Source organism: Squalius cephalus, assembly GCF_949319135.1.
Source record: "Squalius cephalus genome assembly, chromosome: 9".
Classification (NCBI taxonomy): domain Eukaryota; kingdom Metazoa; phylum Chordata; class Actinopteri; order Cypriniformes; family Leuciscidae; genus Squalius; species Squalius cephalus.
Window position 1 is genome coordinate 40300570 of NC_137130.1, and position 20327 is coordinate 40320896.

A 20327-nucleotide genomic window follows, 5' to 3' on the forward strand; every position below is an offset into this window, starting at 1 on the left:
TGCTTTCAGAAACTTTATTCATTTATTTTTTAAATCATTTTGTTTCTGAATTTTTAAAATGAACATTTTAAAGTATATTTATTGTACAAAAATGAATTCCTTTATTTATCAAAATAAACAAAAATTAGTACAAACTTTGCTAAGGTGATTGTTTTGTCTTAACTTAGACATTATTAAAAACACATAATTTTATCTGAAGTATTTGTATTGATACAAATTCTTAAAAGAAGCTAAAAAATAAATAAAAAAGACAATTTTTTTTTTAATATATATATATATATATATATTTAAAAAAAAGACACACAGTATTGATCAATACCCTGTCTTTTGCCCCAATGCTGGTTTTCTTTTTTATATTATACCCCTGGTATAAATAAAACCATATTTAAAACCAATAGTTTAATCTGCATGTAAAATTACTATTTTCAGACACACAGTGTTCATGAAAAAAATCATACGTCTTTTTAAATGCCAACATAACAACATTGAACACAAGCAGATCTATGCCTTTATTAATCAGATGCCAAAACATTTAATTTCAGCATTTACTCTCCTCTCAGAGACTGAAGCAAAGCATGCTGGGAACTACAAATCTGCTGCAACTGATTCAGTTTGAGTTCTGCTGAACATTATTGAGTTCCCATAACTTTTTTCTAATAAGTGCAATGAACTTTCAATAATATTCGAGTGAAATTAACTCGTTTCATTTAATAAATGTATGTATGCGTTTTTGTATGTAAATTTCAATGCATGTTTGTGTTTTTTAATGTGTGAACAGGGCTTTTATTTTGGTGTAGGTATGTGACATCATAACTATGCGCCATGCTCCTCCATCTGTGATTTGGCTGAAGAAAGGTTTGTGTTTGCATGCGTTTTAAGAGTTCAAATCGATACAAAGTCTTTTTTATAGCGTTTACAATAAATGTTAATAAATTAATTGTTACCGAATGCAACACAGTAATGCTTTATCTAACATTAATGAGCGTTATTTCTGTGAGTAAAGCACATCCACACGTGAGTAACAGAAAAGATGCGTCTCATTTCGCGCCCTATAGTGTTTATAGTAAACATGCATTCGGTCTCTGCTAAACTGGAACGGGGGAAACGGAGCTTTTCGAAACTCCGAGTCAATTGAATCAGTTGCTCTGCAATCGCAAAACGATTCCCTGTTTAGAGCCGTTAGAGTCACCAAGCGCGTGTATCTTTTACCAAACACTAATATAATTAGTATTTAATTAAATATAATTAGTATTTAATTAAATGCCTATATATAATTCGTATTCTCTGTTACTCTTGAATTCATTTGAAGTCTTGTTTTAAGTGTTGCAAGTCAGGAAAATTAGCGACTGATGCCTTCACGTGCTATCAGAAATGTTATCACAAAATTAACCATGGTTTTATTAAAGTAAAAGTGGAGTAACCATGTTTTTTTTTTTTGGCTAGTTGGTTACCATTTTGTGTACGTTTTTACCACAAAAACCATGGGTAATTTGTGGTAACCATGGTTTAACATAACCATGTTTTTTTTTTTTTTTTTTTTTTTTGTAAAACCATGGTTAATTTTCGTGGTTAAAGTGGTTTGTTGTTGGAAAGAATAGCAATCAGGGCGGATGCAATGTTCATTCTTGCCTGTTTTGTGTGGAAACCGCATTAAAAGGCAAATGTATTGAGGATACATTAGTTCAGGGCTCTTTAACTCCATTCCTGCTGACTCCAAATTAAACACCCCAAAATATGCAAATCACTATGTTCAGAATCAAGTTCTAGTCAATATTCAAGAGTTTTTTGAGTAAATTGTACCATCCCATTCGTTGCCAACATTATCCAAGCTTTTTTACATTCACCACTCCATGTGCTTTTCTATCACAAGCTGTTTTAACATTTAATTCGTTAAACTTACTAGTATGATTACCACACATAAAGCACATCAACACCATGGTAAAATCAATGTAACTATATGGTTTCTGTGGTATTTGTATGGAAAAACAGTAAGTACATTAAGTATAAATGCACAAACTCTATTTATCTCAATCTATTACTCATTTAATGCATGTTTAAATTAGTGATATGAATATCCCACATTTCTGCCACAATACCATTGTGCAGTCAGTGTTACTACAGTAAATCCATGGTGAATGATAGGGATTTATGATTCGTTCCAGTTTTGTCACAAACATTATTGAACATTTACCGAAACTCTTTATATCACACAATTATATCACGATAATTATCGTTATCGTTTTATTGCCCAGCCCTAAATCTAAAAAAACAAACAAAGTCATAGGGGGGATTTTTTGCATTTATTCCTTGAATTTTCAGGGGAATTTTAATACATTTTAGGGCGTTTTTTCCCCTATTCTTCCATTAAATTCCGACCTTGTTGGCTTTTGTACAGATGCGTCAGACAGTTTTTCAGCCGTTAAATGTCAGTGTTAGGAATGAAACAGTATGAAAATTTCACATCACAATTAAAGTGATCCAAATTATCACGATTATCAATATTATCACGGTTTTGTTAGAATGAGCTGAAAATGTTCGAAAAGAAATGATGCACTGAAAACATTTCAACAAGCTTTATATTTGAAACTCAACAAACAACTAAGAAAATTAGCAGCTCTTTTGCACTTTTATAAAGCAAGATTCTCTTCTTGAATCATTCAAGAATGTTCTTGAACATTTCCTTCCTCAAAATGACAGTCGTCAATAGCAACGCATTAGCCTATAACAGTGCACACCTGTCTCTTGTATCACCGCGGACGCGCCTCGGGTCGTTTCATTCAAATTGCGTCTCAGTTTTTTTATTGTATTGAAGATGAAATCAGAGGACTTTAGTATCCATACTACTATAATATTTCTGTAGTGATCATCTTGTCTGGACGATTGTTTTGTAATCTGTAAAAAATGGATTTATATACGGGTACAATTTTAAAACATTAAACGCAATTCAATATTTCACATCCTCGTAATTATTTCTGTGGTAAAAGAAAAAGTGTAATAAGTGTACAATGAATATACATTATCCCTTAAATGTCAGCACTAATAGTCTTGTTTAAACTTGTTCACTCGTCTTGGCTCAAAGCTACTTGCTGCGAACATTTCTTTGTGGAAGCTTCGCGTTAATTATAAATGAGATAATAAAAAATTTAAACTCAAAACAATATTCTGTGTTCAATTATTTCTCCAACTTAGTCTCGATATTGAGGTCAAAGTTAACATGCCTTGTCCGCCATGTCTTCTCTGCGTATGGGTCGTTGTAAACGATAATACAAACCGCCAGGACATTTTATCGTGAAACTGGTTATCAGTTCATCCCTAGTCAGTGTTTTTTTTTTTTTTTATATATCCTTGTGCCTTCTTTACTCCTAGAGATATCTGGGGATGTGAAGAAATCAGTCAGATTACAGAGAGCTTCTCTAAACTCCGGCGCAGTTCTAGGCAGAAAAACTCAAATGTGGGGCTTGAGCCCATCTTCACTCAGTGTGTTTAGAGACGGATGCCTTGATGTGTTTGAATTGTCCGTATCTCATGGAAATCAAAGAGTCTGAGGTTCTTCCAGCCTTACAAAATGATCTCCCAATCATAAACATGACTCGAGAGGCCGCTCTTGTCCAGTTTCCAACTATGAAACTGGTATTTACTCTACTTCTGATAGCACAGAAAGGCAGCATGAGGTAATTAGGATCTGTTTTTCTTTCTGTTCATTATTCTGATCTTAAACGTGACAAATTGTTTAAACACACAGGAAAACTCCTTGCTCAGCTGAGATCCACGTGACGTACTCGTATGAAGATGGCGTTGGTGAAAGAGGAGAGTGAAGACGTGGTGATTGTGAAACACGAAGATGCTGTGGAGCAGACAGGTTTGGTTATTTAATCCTTATTAAAATCCTGACCTCTACACAAATGAATGATATTTCTTAATGTCACACAGGCTGTGTTCGATATATCTATAGGACATTGTATTGTCACATACTCCTTCCCGATACGAGTATTGATACAGCTGCTTCTGTTTCGTTTCTGCAGCACGTGCTTTAGTTGAATATGTGATATTTTGAAGAACTTGGAAAAGGGTAAAGCCTAGACTGGCTGAATTTATTCCGGTAGTGATCCGTATCATATCGTGAATTTGTTGAGATGCTCCTCTCTGATATGCTACAGCGTCAATTTTGCTGGCTTATATGTAGTGGTGCACGATATATCGGCCGATATGGTCATTTTTTACACATCGATGTCAAAATAGGGCCGATGTGAACAGGCCGATAATCATTCCTGTGTATTTGACGTGTGAAGTTGAAGGTGAAGTTGACGATGCTGACTCGCGATCTGCGCAGTAGTGAATGCGCCTGAGAGAAATGCACATTTCATACGGATTACATAAGCAGAGAACAGTCTGTTTTCTTTCGTTTTGAATTGTTCTGTTTAAAAGTAGACATTTCAAGCTTTCTATGTCTCAGGTCTGTGAGGCAAGTAGGCTACCTTATACACTGAGTTTCGGTTCATTTATGAGACGAGCTCCAGGTTCACGCGTCGGCGCCTCCATGTCGTGATTAAATATTTTCTACTATATTATTATTATATTTATTAAATCCAGGCAATTGGTTGATGAAAAATTTATCAAAATTAAGATACAATTAATACAAAACGAAATTAAATTTAAAGACAGGCTTTCTGTTTGAGGTCTCTGTGAAAGTTTTAAAGCAGTCTTTTAGTGCCACTCTGAAAGCACTCATGTCCGTAACGGAGAACTGTCAACAATCATTGAACTAGGCTGGAGGCGTAAATTCAACAGCACAGTTTTTCAGCACTTGTCATGTTATACAAAACTCTCAGACATTGACATTGCCTGTTCATTGCCTTTTCATCCTTATTCATAGTGTGAATTCAGGACACACTTGTATCCTTTATAAAAAATTTATTTTTATATAAATATTTATTTTTTCTTCTGAAAATCTGATGACATATTTTGCACACAGGTAAAGGTGCCCAATATCAGTCATTTCTAAAGTAAAAAAAAAAAAAAATGTGTTTTGGAAAATAGCTCTTTATTTGATTATCATAAAAATGTGTTTTCTATACAGAGATATTGACATCGGTAAATATCGGTATCGGCCATAACAGCAATATTAATATCGGTTATCGGTATCGGCCACAATTTTCACATCGGTGCATCACTACTTTATTTTTACTGTTTAGGATGTAAATCTATAATGAAGGCTGTGTGATTAATCAAAATTGTAACAAATTGCAATGTGAGCATGTGCAGTTTCTAAACAACAGAAAGCTTGATTTTTTCCACCAGACAGATCATGTTTTCCATTCCACTGCTTTACTTTCCCTCTGTTTCTCAAGAAAGCATGTGCTAGATGGCCATCATTAACTGTTGCAGTCTCGCTTTTCAACGATCTTCTTTGTGAACTCAGTGTGCAATTTCAATGCGAGATGAATTCAGGGCAGGATTAAAAAAAAAAAATCAATATCCATGGTTTGGTAATATTCTGGATGCAGGCGAGATAATGTATCATAGAGCCAGGTGTTGTGCAAGACCTGTCAAATAATCATTGCGGCAAAACAGAGTAGCGGTCATTCAGACAGAATGTGTTTTTGCGGTTAGAAACACGAGACGCAGGTCTAGAGACGCATTTTTAACTTATTTTATTACGAGCGCAGTGTAGAGCGTTGACTCGTGACGAGATGCTGCAAAAGACGCGAGACATGATCGTACAGGCATTTGCGAACTGCACAACATACAAAAAGAGTTCAAAAAGGCATAATGAAATATCCAATGCAAAGATATGGTGCCCCCAAAAATATCGTCAATAAGGCCGCCTTTCAAAATAATGATACATACAAGTATCTGAGTAAGGAAATAGTTTAAAAATCTAATCGAAATATTAATCAAAACACTGTTATAGTATTTTTTTTTTTCCCCGTATCGCACAGCCCTATGCTGAATCTATGTTTGGGCAGTGTTGCTCTTGACAGCAAATCTTTTTTTAAACGAAGGAGGAAAAACACTGTTTATGAAAATACTCGTGTACAAGTGGACTAGGCCTTAGTGTCTTCCTCTGCCAGAAGCCTGGAGTGGCTTTTGAACTCTGACCTGATTCTCACTGCCAGATGAGACGAGGCTCTTGATGACTCTGCCTGGCAATAAAGTAATCTGAATAGAAGTCGTAAAAATTAGCTTCAGCTATTTTGTTATATCTTTTTGTCACGGCTTTTTTTAAAGACCATGTTACTTTAAGCCTCTTTTCTACTTTAAGAATTTTTCATTCTTTGTATTTTTAATTACATTGTAAAACATTTTTAAAATATAAAACATGAAAGCTGCCCAAAAGGCTGTACCGTCCTCCTCTTGACATTTAATTTCATAAATATGTTTTTTGTCAGACTATGAGCTTATAAGTAAATGGGCTCTTAGTTTTGCATTATTGTAGTTTCTACTTAATAGAGTAAAGGTGATAAATGATGCGTACACAGAAAATGGCCACTGAAATGTGCATATCTAATTTTTCATGCACATATCAGGATTTATAAAAGATAAACTTTGCATAAATATGTGTGCACCATCCACACACTCTGGTGTGAGCAAAGTGGTGAAGTAAACCAGAATGAATTTAAACTAAAATTTAAATATGCCACTCTCATGTAATTTGAGTGCTTAACATTCATGAAATAATTAATTTAAATTAGGGATGCACAATATTATCGGCATGACATCAGAATCTGACGATAATGGCATATGAATTAATTACCGGCATCGGCCTGATAAGGAAAATAACACGATAGGGCTTGTCGATAAGAAAAGTGTTGATTATGCTTAGGCGTGAAATTGCATGTTTTTGGAAGGAGTGCTAAAGCCATTATGTTAATCGTGTGGACATACTTTACAATAACTCAGGCTGATTGTAAAGATGTTATTTGCAATAACTGCAAGGTATCAGTTCTGCGAGGAGGAGCCAATCCACACTCCTTTAACACAACAAATCTAATGCTCATCTTAAAAATCGCCATCGTGATCTTTGAGCTATTCATGAAGAAAAAAGAAAAAACGCTCCAACGAAAACTCGTCAGAAGAATATCATTCAGTCATTTGAAAAGGCAAAGACATTCAGCAAAACCCATCCAAAGATAAAAGCTGTGAACAGAAAAATAATCTAAATATTTGCTCGTGATAATCAACCTTTTAGCGACTGATTAACTGCTTAGAGCCATGGTATGCTATGCCTATATATGCCTTACATATGGATTAGTTTTACGATCTCTTCATGAACAAGTGTCAAAGTGATAGTTGCTTAGTTGTCATTGGAGGTACAGAAATCGTTCAGGGGTTCGTTTCCCGTAGAACGACGTAACTCGCTGCTTCACTACCATAGTACGGTGCATCGTTGAAGAAATCCACTAGCTAATCACGACTGTTCCCGAAACCGTATTGTCGCAAATCTGTCTTTAAACAACGTTGGTTAATAATTAATCTGTTTGAGATCGAATTAACGCTAGATGTTTTGCTATAAATTATGGACATGGCATCTGAGGACTTATTCTCATTTTTCTCAATTTTTTTTATTTTTGCTTTTTTTCCAGATTGAATCATAGGCTCGTTCTTACGCACTAGAGCTCGTTCACACATCCGCACTCTTCAAAAATGACGCTTTAAATCTCTTGACAAACTAAAAGACGTAAATTACATTTGTATGTATTCTAAATAAAAGACACAGGTTGTACTAAATGTCAGCTTGCTTATTTTGCTCAAGATAAGGATTTATTGAGTCCACATGTCATGCAAACGAGAAACTGCTTCTAACCACAGGTGGAGAGCTGTCGTTCAAACACACAACTTTGCGATGTTGTTTGCGAGGAAACAGACTCGTTGAACTATGCTGATAACGACGAAACTTGCGACCATAGTTGGCTAACGAAGCTTTTAGGAAACGCATTAATAATGTCTTAATTTGTGTTCCAAAGATGAATAAAAGTCTTGCGAGTTTTGAACGATATGATGGTGAGTAAATGATGACAGAATTTTCATTTTTGGGTGAACTATTGATTTAATGCTTTATAAAAGCATTAGAATGATCAGAACATGGACTTGCCTAATGGTTATGCACACAAGGTCATTATGAGTGTTAATATTCCTCTCTGATATTGCATGTTTAACACTAGAACTCCCAAGACGGTCATTTTGACCGTTTTTAAATTTTACAGTGTAATAACTTTGTTAAAATAAAATAAATGTGGCTGTAGGACTCTGACTTTTCCTAAATATGTGCATATTTTATTCTGACACTGTTATTTTATTAAAATCACAAAACACACAACAGTTCTGACTATTTCTACCTAGAATGACCATAACGGTCATTTTGACTGCACGCATCATAAATATCATAAGTCCGCTACATTGCAAGTTTCGCGGAGGGACTTCATCACACGACTGGCGAGCGAACTTCACTCCAACCACATGGAATCAAAAGCCATACAACTGGAGGAACTGCAAACAAAATAAAACCAAGGAGACATGTGCCAAATGTCACAAAGTGTACTGCACACGAAAGGCGGTGTTTACCTGTGTGGAATGTGCGTAAGCGTCAATGATGCGGGGTGTTTGCGCCGTTCAAATGGGCAGTTAACCTGATTTTGTTCGTTAATATTTTTTGTTCACTGAAACTAATCGTTCTAAAGCAGTTCGTTTTCTTGTTTAGCTAATGTTCATGTTTTTTCTTAGCCTGTTTGTATACATTTTCACATTCATTTGAATTAAAATTTTGTGTCCTGTTTATTATTACCTATCATTGTAGATCCATTTATTTTTAGATTTTGTATTGATTATTGAACTTATTTACAAACAGGGCTGTACTAAACGGTATGAAGCTTTGACGTTTCCTAACTTTTGTGCATGTCTATTCACGTGGTGAGTGCGGTGAAAAAAATATTATTTTGACGCAAAACGTTCCTCAAATAGAGGCAGCACCTGTCGGGGGAATCTTTCTTTTGTGCTTGTTTTAAGGGCTATGATGACAGGAATTAAAAGCTTCATTGGAAAAGAGAAGGTTAACATCTACAATAGATATCACATGACGAAAATGACGTTCAGTACGGCCATATGAACGTCAAAGTATGAACGGTCAGAATGACCGCTATGGTCGTTCTAGTAGTTATGGAATTCCGGTAGTTCTAGTGTTAAGGGATGTGACTGGACGTGTTGTGCTGTAACTCAGACTCGAGTGATGTGGTTTTTCTTACAGATGCTCCAGTGTCTCATCCGGCCAAACTTCGTATCATCCTTCAGGAACATGACATTCGCAAACTGGACTTGCCTCATGGAATCCCTGGGAGTGTAAATGAACTCGAGCATATTGTGAGGAAGACATTTGGCCTCATTGGGAACTTCACTTTGCATTATAAGGATCCTGATTTCGGAGAGGAATATTTCTCTGTTACCTCAACAAGTGACATCAAGGACAAGGACACAATTAAGGTGATTCACATTGTTGAACCTCCTACACTTACTCTGACCTTTACCAATGTGGATAATTCCGTTAAAAGTGCATCAAAGACCTCAGTCCAAACCTCAGCATCCTCGGTCTATACTTCAGTGACCTCCGTCCGTCCTTCCAACAGCAGTTCCTCTCCTGGACCACAGGATACATCGACTCTTTCTTCACCCGAACACAAGACTCAGCGTTCACAGCGTTGGCCTACTGAATTCCCAGTACCTCGCTTTGCATATGATACAGAACTTGTGCTTGCTTCAGGAGATGAAGCTTTCAAGAAGGACGGATTTCAACTCAACTTCACCTCAATCCTTCCAGACATCCTGGAGAAACTGGCCGAAACCATCTTTCAGTATGTGGCTTATCCCACAAGCGCACAATTGTCGGATGTCATCGAGGCGCTGATTCAGAAACATCCTTGCCTTAGAGAACCGGGCTCATATAATGGATGCTACCAATGGCGACAAAGACTGAAATATAAAATGGGCAACTATAGGTCGAAACTGAGAGGTCTTGGATGCCCTGAGCTCGACGTGAACTCTCTCAAAAAGAAGCGAGCGCATGAAAGAGCACCGGCGAAGAATATCAAGAAGCCAAGAAAGGCGGAGGTGAACTTTTTGCCCCCTCACCCACAAGGAGAAACTGAAGAAAGCTTGGAACGTGAACGGGTGACCCTCCTTAATGAAGTAAAGATGAGGAGCAACTATCAGATCATCTGTGAGAAAATGGCAAAGACGTTCTCCTTTCGCAGGCAGGAAGTTGTCAGTCACGCACTATCAGTCACTGATTTAAAAAACAGATGGCCGGCTCTTTTTTGTGCAGATCAGGTAAATATATTTTTTTATAACATTGTTCACAATATGTGCTATATTAAAGTCAATTTTCTACATTAACAAATTGTCCCTTTTTTTGTGCCTTGTTTTCTGCAGATAAACAAAGAATTCACAAGGATCACTACTGTCAACCTGGAGGAAACTTTCATTGCAAAACTGGACCAATACTTCCCAAAAATAATATCCTTGGTGTTGACAAGAAGAGGGCCTGCAACAATGAGTATTCAGCGTATAAGGAACATGCTGCTAGAGGTATGAGTGTATCAGTGAATGAGATATTTATATAGTGCTTTACTATGTCCTAGAGGCGAGAGAGTGAATATATGATGTGTCAGAATAATGTCAAGTCACTGTTTACCGAGTCTTTATTTATAGAGTTCTTTATACAATACAGATTGTTTCAAAGCAGCTTCACAGTAATAAGCAGGAAAATAACAGAGTCAGACTTCATCAAGTATGAGACGACTTCAGATTCTGCCGTAAAGCAGCTCTACAGAAGACAATAGTGTCATTATTCAGCTCAAGTCACTTCAGTTCATAAATGTCTAACATGGCTACAAATATAAACTTAAAGTAGGTGATGTTGGGTTAGATGGGTGGTACTGTGTTGGGTCAAGTCGGCACGATCACTTGCATTTTTTCCTGATAACAGTGGAAACAAAAATACACAAAAAATACTCTGTCATTTTTGGTCATACAGATAAGAGTAACCTCTGTATCATCAAACTGTAAAGGGTCTACTTTTATTTGTGTAAATTCACAATAGCATGAAAAGGTTGTGCCTATGTAAAATAAAGAAAACAAACAGAATGCGCTTTCTGCCGTCTCGGTCTCTGTGAACTGCTATTCACATGCTATTCTCATAACGCTGGCTGGCGTGTTTGAGAGCGCCTCGGCACTGTGGCAGTACGGAAAAACGTAAGCTGCGTGACTGGCTGGAGGGGGAAATCAATTATATGGAAGTGAGGAAATTAGTATATAAGGTGGAGTTGTAGGAGAGGAAGCAGGGGGAAAGGAACGGGTTACCCGAGGCAAACGCAGTCAGTGAGACGTGAGATGCTGTGTTTGGGCTCGAGTGGATCGCTAGAGTGAGCGAGAGTTGCCGTGGTGATTGACACTGCGTGTGAGTGTGAGTTGCCGTGGTGATTGACACCGAGTGTGAGCGTGAGTTTCAGTGGCGATTGACACTGCGTGTGAGCGTGAGTTGCCGTGGTGATTGACACTGCGTGTGAGCGTGAGTTGCCGTGGCGATTGACACTGAGTGTGAGCGCGAGTTGCCGTGGTGATTGACACCGAGTGTGAGTTGCCGTGGCGATTGACACTGAGTGTGAGCGTGAGTTGCAGTGGCGATTGACACTGCGTGTGAGCGTGAGTTTCAGTGGCGATTGACACTGCGTGTGAGCGTGAGTTGCCGTGGCGATTGACACTGAGTGTGAGCGTGAGTTGCCGTGGTGATTGACACTGAGTGTGAGCGTGAGTTGCCGTGGCGATTAACACTGAGTGTGAGCGCGAGTTGCTGTGGTGATTGACACCGAGTGTGAGTTGCCGTGGCGATTGACACTGAGTGTGAGCGTGAGTTGCAGTGGCGATTGACACTGAGTGTGAGCGTGAGTTGCCGTGGCGATTGACACTGAGTGTGAGCGTGAGTTGCAGTGGCGATTGACACTGCATGTGAGCGTGAGTTGCCGTGGTGATTGACACCGAGTGTGAGTTGCCGTGGCGATTGACACTGAGTGTGAGCGTGAGTTGCCGTGGCGATTGACACTGAGTGTGAGCGTGAGTTGCCGTGGCGATTGATACTGAGTGTGAGCGTGAGTTGCCGTGGTGATTGACACTGCGTGTGAGCGTGAGTTGCCGTGGCGATTGACACTGAGTGTGAGTGTGAGTTGCCGTGGTGATTGACACCGAGTGTGAGTTGCCGTGGCGATTGACACTGAGTGTGAGCGTGAGTTGCAGTGGCGATTGACACTGCATGTGAGCGTGAGTTGCCGTGGCGATTGACACTAAGTGTGAGCGTGAGTTGCCGTGGTGATTGACACCGAGTGTGAGTTGCCGTGGCGATTGACACTGAGTGTGAGCGTGAGTTGCCGTGGTGAATGACATTGAGTGTGAGTTGCCGTGGCGATTGACACTGAGTGTGAGCGTGAGTTGTCGTGGTGAATGACACCGAGTGTGAGTTGCCGTGGCGATTGATACTGAGTGTGAGCGTGAGTTGCCGTGGTGATTGACACTGAGTGTGAGCGTGAGTTGCCGTGGCGATTGACACTGAGTGTGAGCGTGAGTTGCCGTGGCGATTGATACTGAGTGTGAGCGTGAGTTGCCGTGGTGATTGACACTGCATGTGAGCGTGAGTTGCCGTGGCGATTGACACCGAGTGTGAGTTGCCGTGGCGATTGACACTGAGTGTGAGCGTGAGTTGCAGTGGCGATTGACACTGCGTGTGAGCGTGAGTTGCCGTGGCGATTGATACTGCGTGTGAGCGTGAGTTGCCATGGCGATTGACACTGAGTGTGAGCTTGAGTTGCCGTGGCGATTGACACTGAGTGTGAGCTTGAGGTGCCGTGGCGATTGACACTGAGTGTGCTCGTGAGTTGCCGTGGCGATTGACACTGAGTGTGCGCTGCACCTCTGGACACCGGCTGCACAGCGAAGCTTGTCTTTTTAGCTGACAATGTGAGCAAGTTCTCCAGAGATACTTCTACCTCAGCACCAACTTTCACATGTTATTTAGTTTTTCTTTCTTTATTGTTGAACCAAAACAAAAAATGGTGGAAAGACTGTATTTTGAACTTGAGCCAAAGTATTTTCTTTTTTGTCTTTTTTTCTGTCAGTCAGACAAAAACTGAGGTTTTGTCTGATTTCTGTGAAAATAATGAAAATGCAACTGTGAAACTGAACTTTCTTTGTGTGATTCTGATTCACTGGTTTTGTTTGTAACCAGTGGCTTAAAGAGCTATTCTGGGTAAAAAAAAAAACTTTATTTGACAAGATTAAGCTTGTCTGGCGCCCGAACTGAGTCTATCAGTTTAATTTGTGTTTTTTTTTATATCTCTTTTTAATTAGCTGATTTAAATTATATTTGGGGCCTGTCACCGTTAACCGTCAACCATAAAGAAATTATGAAATATCATGTTGTTGTTTTGAAGTCAAATAGCTTAATTTGTGGAGCTATCTAGTAGGTCTATATGCGCATTTATGGTTTTACATATTGGAACACTTATTAAATTATTGCCATTTGGTAATAGGTATTGGCCCACACTTTTAAAAATTACCGTGATCAAGGAGTGCTGAGGGAGTTTCATCTTCTCTTGTGCTTTGCTAAGCTTGCGTCTCCTCCTCCAGCTGTGGGATAAAGCAGTGTTGACTCCCCGGCAAACACCGGGTGCCCGATCAGTGCTGGCCTTCTACCGCTTAAGTGAGTTGTTTATAGCAATGTACAGGTGACCAAAACAACTTACCCACGGCCATTTTAATTGTCTGATGGCCGCAACAATATTGGCCCCATTATCAGTAGTTATGCAGGAAATTTTTCTTTCTTCTATTTTCCAGTCATATACACTCTCCCGCCATTCACGGCACCAGAATCGTTTCTCTGCCGGTGCTAGACCTATATGTGGGGGTGCTAAGAAAATAATCAATATTCATTACGTCAGAGTTACTTTATACAGAAATTGTCGGTTTTTTTAAATAAAAGCAGCTATGATTCACACCGCATTCAACAGAAGTGTAGTTTTAAATGATATTTGACCAAAGAATAGGCATATTCAACAAAATATATATAAGCTTAATACAAGTGACCACAAGACAACAACAAAAACCTTTTACATGCGAAGGTGATGCGCTCAGCATTAACAACACAATACACATGTATGCATAATCAGAACTCTGCATACGCTACACTAAAATTAAACATTAAAACGAACAAATTCAGAAAAATTTAGCACAAATTAGTCTGTGATCTTCTGAACATCCAGGGCCTTGGTTCTCTCTGCATGTATGGACAGGCAAGCAAGGTTGCTGAGTTGAGGGTTTGCGATTCTGTTTCTCAGGTAGGTTTTTACACGCCGCATGCAGGAAAAACTGCTCGCATGACACGGAGGTTACTGGCAGTGTGACCGCTATGCATAAAAGTTTATAAATGTCCGCGAAGGAGTCTTTGTAAGGTTTAAGCATGGATAGGGACTCGAGCTAACTGTGTCCCCCTTTACTTTTTTTCTTTCCAAAAGGAGGCTAGGCACTAGACTATGCAAGCACTGCCACAAACAGCCAATTTATACTTTCCATTTTCTTTTTGAACACAATGCTTTCTTTAGTCAAAACCTCTATATAAGCAACAGCAAAAAAACATTTAAGCTCTGTATTTCTTACCTCCCTAGTTTTTTGGGCTTTTGTGCCAGTCCTGGAAACAGTTCCTGCTGGGCACAAAGCAAAGTGCCACGTTACACTTTGTGCAGGAAACTGGTGTTTTATTGTGGCACCTCACACACCATTTTCGTCCCCGAGTGCTGTCTTCTTGTACAAATGCAGGCATGCACATTTGTGAAGGCTGTTGTGGAGTTGTGTCTGGTTGGGCTGCTTCAAGAAAGCTCCTTCATGAGCTTCTCCCGGACTGCTTTCTGGGTCAGTGGCAGCAAACACTTGGCCTTCATTTGCTCCTTATGCAGGATGAATGCATTCACAATGGCAATGTCCAAGAGATGCTGAAAGAGCTTCTTGTACCACTTCCGGGTCTTACGTAGCACATTAAAGAAGCCCAATCAGTGCATCAGACTAATCTTCTCCTCCCATATACTTGTTGTACTCAAGCACAGACACGGAAATGGGTATGGTCTTCCTCGTCCACCGTCACTCACTTGTTGACAGTGTCTCCTTCATATGCCATGTTCGTTGAGGAACACATGACCACCTCCCGTGTGTCTGGCCATCTTTCCTTAGCCATCTGATGGTTCCCCTTTCAGCTTTTTTGGACATGTCATTTTTCTCTTGTCTTTGGAAAGCCCTTCTTGCTTGTTCGGATTGTGCCACATGCACCCGTCTGTAGTCCTGCAAGGTCTTTGAAAAGATCTGGACTTGTGTAAAAATTGTCCACATACAGTTTGTATCCAGTGCCTGGCAGGGGAAAGTCTAACAGGGACATGACAGAGTCATAACTGAGCCCTTTGTCGCAGTGTGTGGCGCTTTTCCATCCTCTCATCAATCGAAAGATGCTGATTTGGTTGGTAAAATGTCTTGCAGGCAGTGATGAGGTCTTCGTAGAGAGGCTTATTTTGTATAGGGGGTCGTATTCTTCAGTTCCCTTTTTCTGCTGGTTTTCTTCGTCCCCCTTTAGATCGCAAAAATGCAGGGTCCATGAAATGGACAAAAATCGATCCTGTGACATCACTGAAGGTGGGAAACTAAAATCGTAACCCAGCTTTTTGGACCAGTAATCACTCAGTTCTTTGACTTTCACGAGGCCCATGTAAATGGTCAGAGACAAGTAACTGTTAAATTCATCCAAGGTGAGAGTTTGCCATTTGTATTTCTTCCCAGAGTTGGACAATTTGTCTGCGTGTGCATTTGCTATGAGCCCCAAGACCACACTTTTCCGGAAATACAACTGAAATAACTGGATTGGAGAATACAGCTCATCAGTAAAGATCTGTGGTCCAGGAGGCCGTTTAGGTGCAAAGCTGGGCATTAGTGGTGCCTCATCTTCGTCAGAAAGATTGTGCCACATGTCCATTTGTTCTTCTGAACACACAGCAGATCTTGACTTCTTTTTTGTGTGGCTTTTCTTAGTTTGGAGGCATGTCTTTTGGTGGCACTTCAAACCAACACGGCTCCTGGTAGCCCTGGCACCTGAGGATAGGCTCTGTGGGGGAGGAGACTCTGATGATGGTCCTGCTGATGCCTTTGACTGCAGGAGGCTTGGGTCTTTATCTTTTTTCTGACACATCGAGGCTGCTGTTTTTCATCAGAGGACTCTCTAAAAAGTTATCAATGAAAAAATCAGTAACTGTCTCTGAAACATTAGCGATAAAAATGTCAGTAATACTCTCTGAAAAGCTATTGCAGAATACTGTCAGTAAACTTTGTAATCAGTCAAAAAGTTATCACTGAAAACTTACTAAACTGTAAAAATGTTGTATTTTTATGATAAACTTTGTAATAAATCTATCTACTTGATTTGACAAAATAAAGGTAATTATTACTTACTTTTCAGCAACAGGATCAATACCCTGAAGAAAAGCCTTCTCTTTATAGGAGTCAGCACTGCTCTCTGTGTCTGATTCACGGTCCTCTTCTTGATCGTCCTGGTCTAGATCTAGATTTTCCAAAAATTGTTTCAAAGTAAACCTCTTCTGATAAGCCATGTTCTGACTGATTAAAATATTGCTACTAATGAATAACCATTGCTTGTCCACTGAGTGGCAGTGCGCTCCCACTGGATTGCGTCCCCTCTGTATGTGCTTCGGGGCAAAACGCCGCTTGTATAAACGCGTCTCGACTCGCGTCTCTATGCACGGTGTGATTGGCTTGCCCCATCGTTGTTTTCATCTCAACTCCAACATCCATTGGTTCTCAACCTTTTTCAAGATCAAAGAGCAGCGCGTCTGCGCACACCACCCGATTAGTTCGTCATCTTGCCCAAATATTGAGATGGGTCTGACGTTGCTAGGCCTGACTTGTAACATACAGTTGGCAGAGCTTCCAAAATATTTGCAATGACGTTGGAAAACAATAATGGACAGTTCCTGTAACATTGGATAACACGATTGCATCCCGGAAAGATGAGAGACATGTCTTTAGGCAAGTAGCATGTAACATCACTCCGTGAGGAATATCTCGTGATCGACGCAATGGATTATGTTGATTTGTGTCTCTTTTCAATCGTGAGAGTAAATAAGGATGTGCCATTTTCAACGATCGGAGCATGTTTCATAAAGTTACAAGCATAAATGACACTTTAAAGTGTAAGGGTCAAACAGGTCAATTTAGCTCAAAGGGAATTATTAATTAATCTATAGGGAATCTTGAAAGAATCATTTGAACGGGCCGTAACTATCATTATCACTATCAAAACATTATTTATTAGCAATCTCTATTTTATAACAAGTATCCAATTCCTGACCTCAAGTATTCGATTCCAGAATTGGTATCGATTTTCGATTCCCAACCCTAGGCAACTGCTATACTGACATACGTAAACGCCGCCCCTGATAGAAGGTTATACATTTTAACATTTATTAGGCTCCAAAAAGTATAACAATATTAAAAGTGAACTTAAAACAATCTTCACATAAACCCATAATAAATGTCATATTTAGCCTAACTGTGCCTGTAACTTCAAGCCTGAAAGAGAACGTGATACTGGTGCACGTTTCTCTGTGTGTGTGTGTGTGTGTGTGTGTGTCAAGTCAAGTCAAGTATATTTGTATAGCGCTTTTCACAATACAGATTGTATCAAAGCAGCTTCACAGTATTAAATTAAAATAATACAACAAGGTTTGTTTCTAGTGGAATTTATTGATTGATAAAATTAAATTAAATATCCCCAAAATATCCCCAACTGAGCATAACACCTGTGACACCTGTGTGTGTCATAAACAGGACATTGACAGACAGCACGTTCTCTTGTCTCGTCGTGTTTGAATGATTCAAAAGCATTTGCATTAATAAGAGCGTGATCATACAACGCTAGTCAACGGATGACAGAAAAAAACGGATACTGCGTTAATTGCGTTAAATATTTGTAACGCTTTAAACTGAAAAAAATTGCCGTGGTGAGCAAGTGATGAAACCGGTGTTGCGACTGACAACGACTATCGCAGCAAGCCTAGTGTGTAGGGTCACAGGGGTCTATATACTGTGGTAAGGAGTCTAATATTTTTTTACTGATATTAGACAGTAATCTTAAGTACAATAACCTTGAAATAATTACATCTAAGTCCTGACCTCTGGCTAGCAGAACATTACTGTAAATTGCAGAAACGCCTATATATCAGTTGTTTGTTGAATGACACATTTGTTGTTCTTTCTGTCACCAGGTGGCCAGAAATACATTCAAATGATGATTTATTTATTTATTTGTATTTTTTTTAATGGTCAATTTGATTTTAATTTAACCAGGTAATTGGTACAGTCATAAACCTCATCTTTCTTTTTTCAGCTTGATGTATTTATTAAGGCGTGACACTACAGGTGAATGCAGATATCACCATGAAACTTCCCCAGTTGATTACCTACATCAAGATGAGAAAAAAATGTATTACAAGTTTTCAGTAATTTAATGTTTAAATATGCAAATTAGGCAATATCTAATTAAATATGCACTCATTTGCATATATAAAAAAAAAAAGAAATCTGAGTATTGGATAAAGCCAGGTTAAAAATTATTTTTTCATTGTGTTCACATATTAGATGGGAAACAAATTACAGTGGGATTTATGGATATCTACTTTTGTTATCCTGTAAATCAGAATATACTGTCAATAGCCTTAAAATGATTTTCGCCATGTTTTTTGGAATAAAATGTTATATAAATCAGTCTAGGAATAATATATTTACAAATCCCTCTGTAAATGTCTTCATCATATAACTAGAGCAGCGGGAGGATTAAGAACACCAACTTTTGTTGAATTTATGAGAAATCTACAGACGCAAACAGACACAGTGTAGTAAAATAAAGACCTAAATGTGTATTTCTGACTTTTTTTCAAGTCTGAAAGAAGACACGTTATTGAAGACAAATATCCAAAAATCTCAAAATTGACCAGTAAAAAAAACCTGATGTTTTTGCCTGCCGTGTCTCGCCTTAAAAACCCATCCTCATGGATAAGTAGTTTAACATTTTTTTCTTTACAGGATTATTCTTTGGAAAGAAGGAGAGAGGCTGTTATCCGTTCCATAATGGTGCATCTCAGAGACAAGGAAGATGATCTCTTTAAAGAGCGCTTGGTAAGACACACTGTACTTTGTGTCAATCTGATTTTAAAATATGTTAACTTAAAACACTGACATTGATTCTGATCTACTTAGGCTGATGGGGATACTATCAATGAAAGGATGAAGATTATTATAACTAGAGGAGCCACAACGTCTGACCCAACCAACGCAAGAATTGTGATCGAGGGAACAGAGCTCCAGGAAGACCTGGACGTTCCCCGGGCCTGTGCATTGCTAATGGGGCTGATATACGCACTCAACCTCAGCTACCCAAAAGAACTGAAAAATACTTTTGAGGCATTTCAAAAGATTCTCCTTGAGCTGGATGACATGAAACCTAGCCTGAAGGTTATGTCTCTAAAAAACAAACTGCTGTACTGAAACACTGTAGAGTTAGGCTGCTGTCATCAAGTACAAATGTTGGACTGTGCTGCAAATGTAAAAGTTTTCTTGTGCATTACATTACATTTAATAAAATAAATGCAGTTTAAAACAAAAGCCAAGCAAAACTGTTAAAAAAAAAAACTACTTTAGTTTTAGTAAGGTGGATTCTATAAACTGGCAATTGAGTGTATATTGTTCAAATCCAATTCTGTTTCTCTTCTCTTTTTTTTCTTTTCCTTTTTTGGAAATAAAACTACATATCTACTTACAAAGCAGCCTGGAAACCATTCTTTTTATTTTCGTTAAAGGGATAGTTCACTTTGAAATTAAATTTTGGTATGTTTTAGCTTACCTCAAGGGCATCCAAGATGTAGGAGTCTTTGTTTCCGCAGTAGTTTCAATTTTGATATTTTTAGGTCAAACCGTTCTTGTCTGTCAGTCGTATAATGCAGGTCTATGGTCACTATCTGAAAGAGCATGCACAGAGAAGTCCAAATTAAACAATTCCCCATCGTAAGTACACATTGATGGCCTAAGACACGAAACGAGCGGTTTGTGTGAGCAAACGAACAGTATTTATATCGTTTTTACCTCTACACAACCACGTCCAAGTGATCTGAGGGCGCGCGCGCTTCCTGCTGTGTGACGTGTGCGCGCGTGCTGTCTTAGACTGCACAAGCGCCGGAAAGTGT

The 20327-nt window shown here is 38.9% G+C and overlaps 1 protein-coding gene across 1 annotated transcript; it reads left to right on the forward strand.

Moving 5' to 3' along the window:
- The first annotated feature begins 790 nt into the window (after positions 1-790).
- Positions 791-19904, forward strand: LOC307164954 (sterile alpha motif domain-containing protein 3). The gene is made up of 6 exons (XM_079882190.1): positions 791-855; positions 3743-3859; positions 9242-10317; positions 10420-10575; positions 19171-19263; positions 19345-19904. The coding sequence occupies exons 2-6, from the start codon at positions 3784-3786 to the stop codon at positions 19630-19632; spliced, it is 1689 nt and encodes a 562-aa protein (XP_079738316.1). The 5' UTR covers positions 791-855; positions 3743-3783; the 3' UTR covers positions 19633-19904.
- Positions 19905-20327: the final 423 nt, after the last annotated feature.

Bases quoted from the DNA above. Each gene is read 5' to 3' on its own strand.
- LOC307164954 (XM_079882190.1), top strand. From the start codon at position 3,784: ATGAAGATGGCGTTGGTGAAAGAGGAGAGTGAAGACGTGGTGATTGTG. The intron at 3,860-9,241 runs GTTTGGTTATTT...TTTTTCTTACAG, and splicing joins AGATGCTGTGGAGCAGACAG to ATGCTCCAGTGTCTCATCCG. The intron at 10,318-10,419 runs GTAAATATATTT...TGTTTTCTGCAG, and splicing joins CTCTTTTTTGTGCAGATCAG to ATAAACAAAGAATTCACAAG.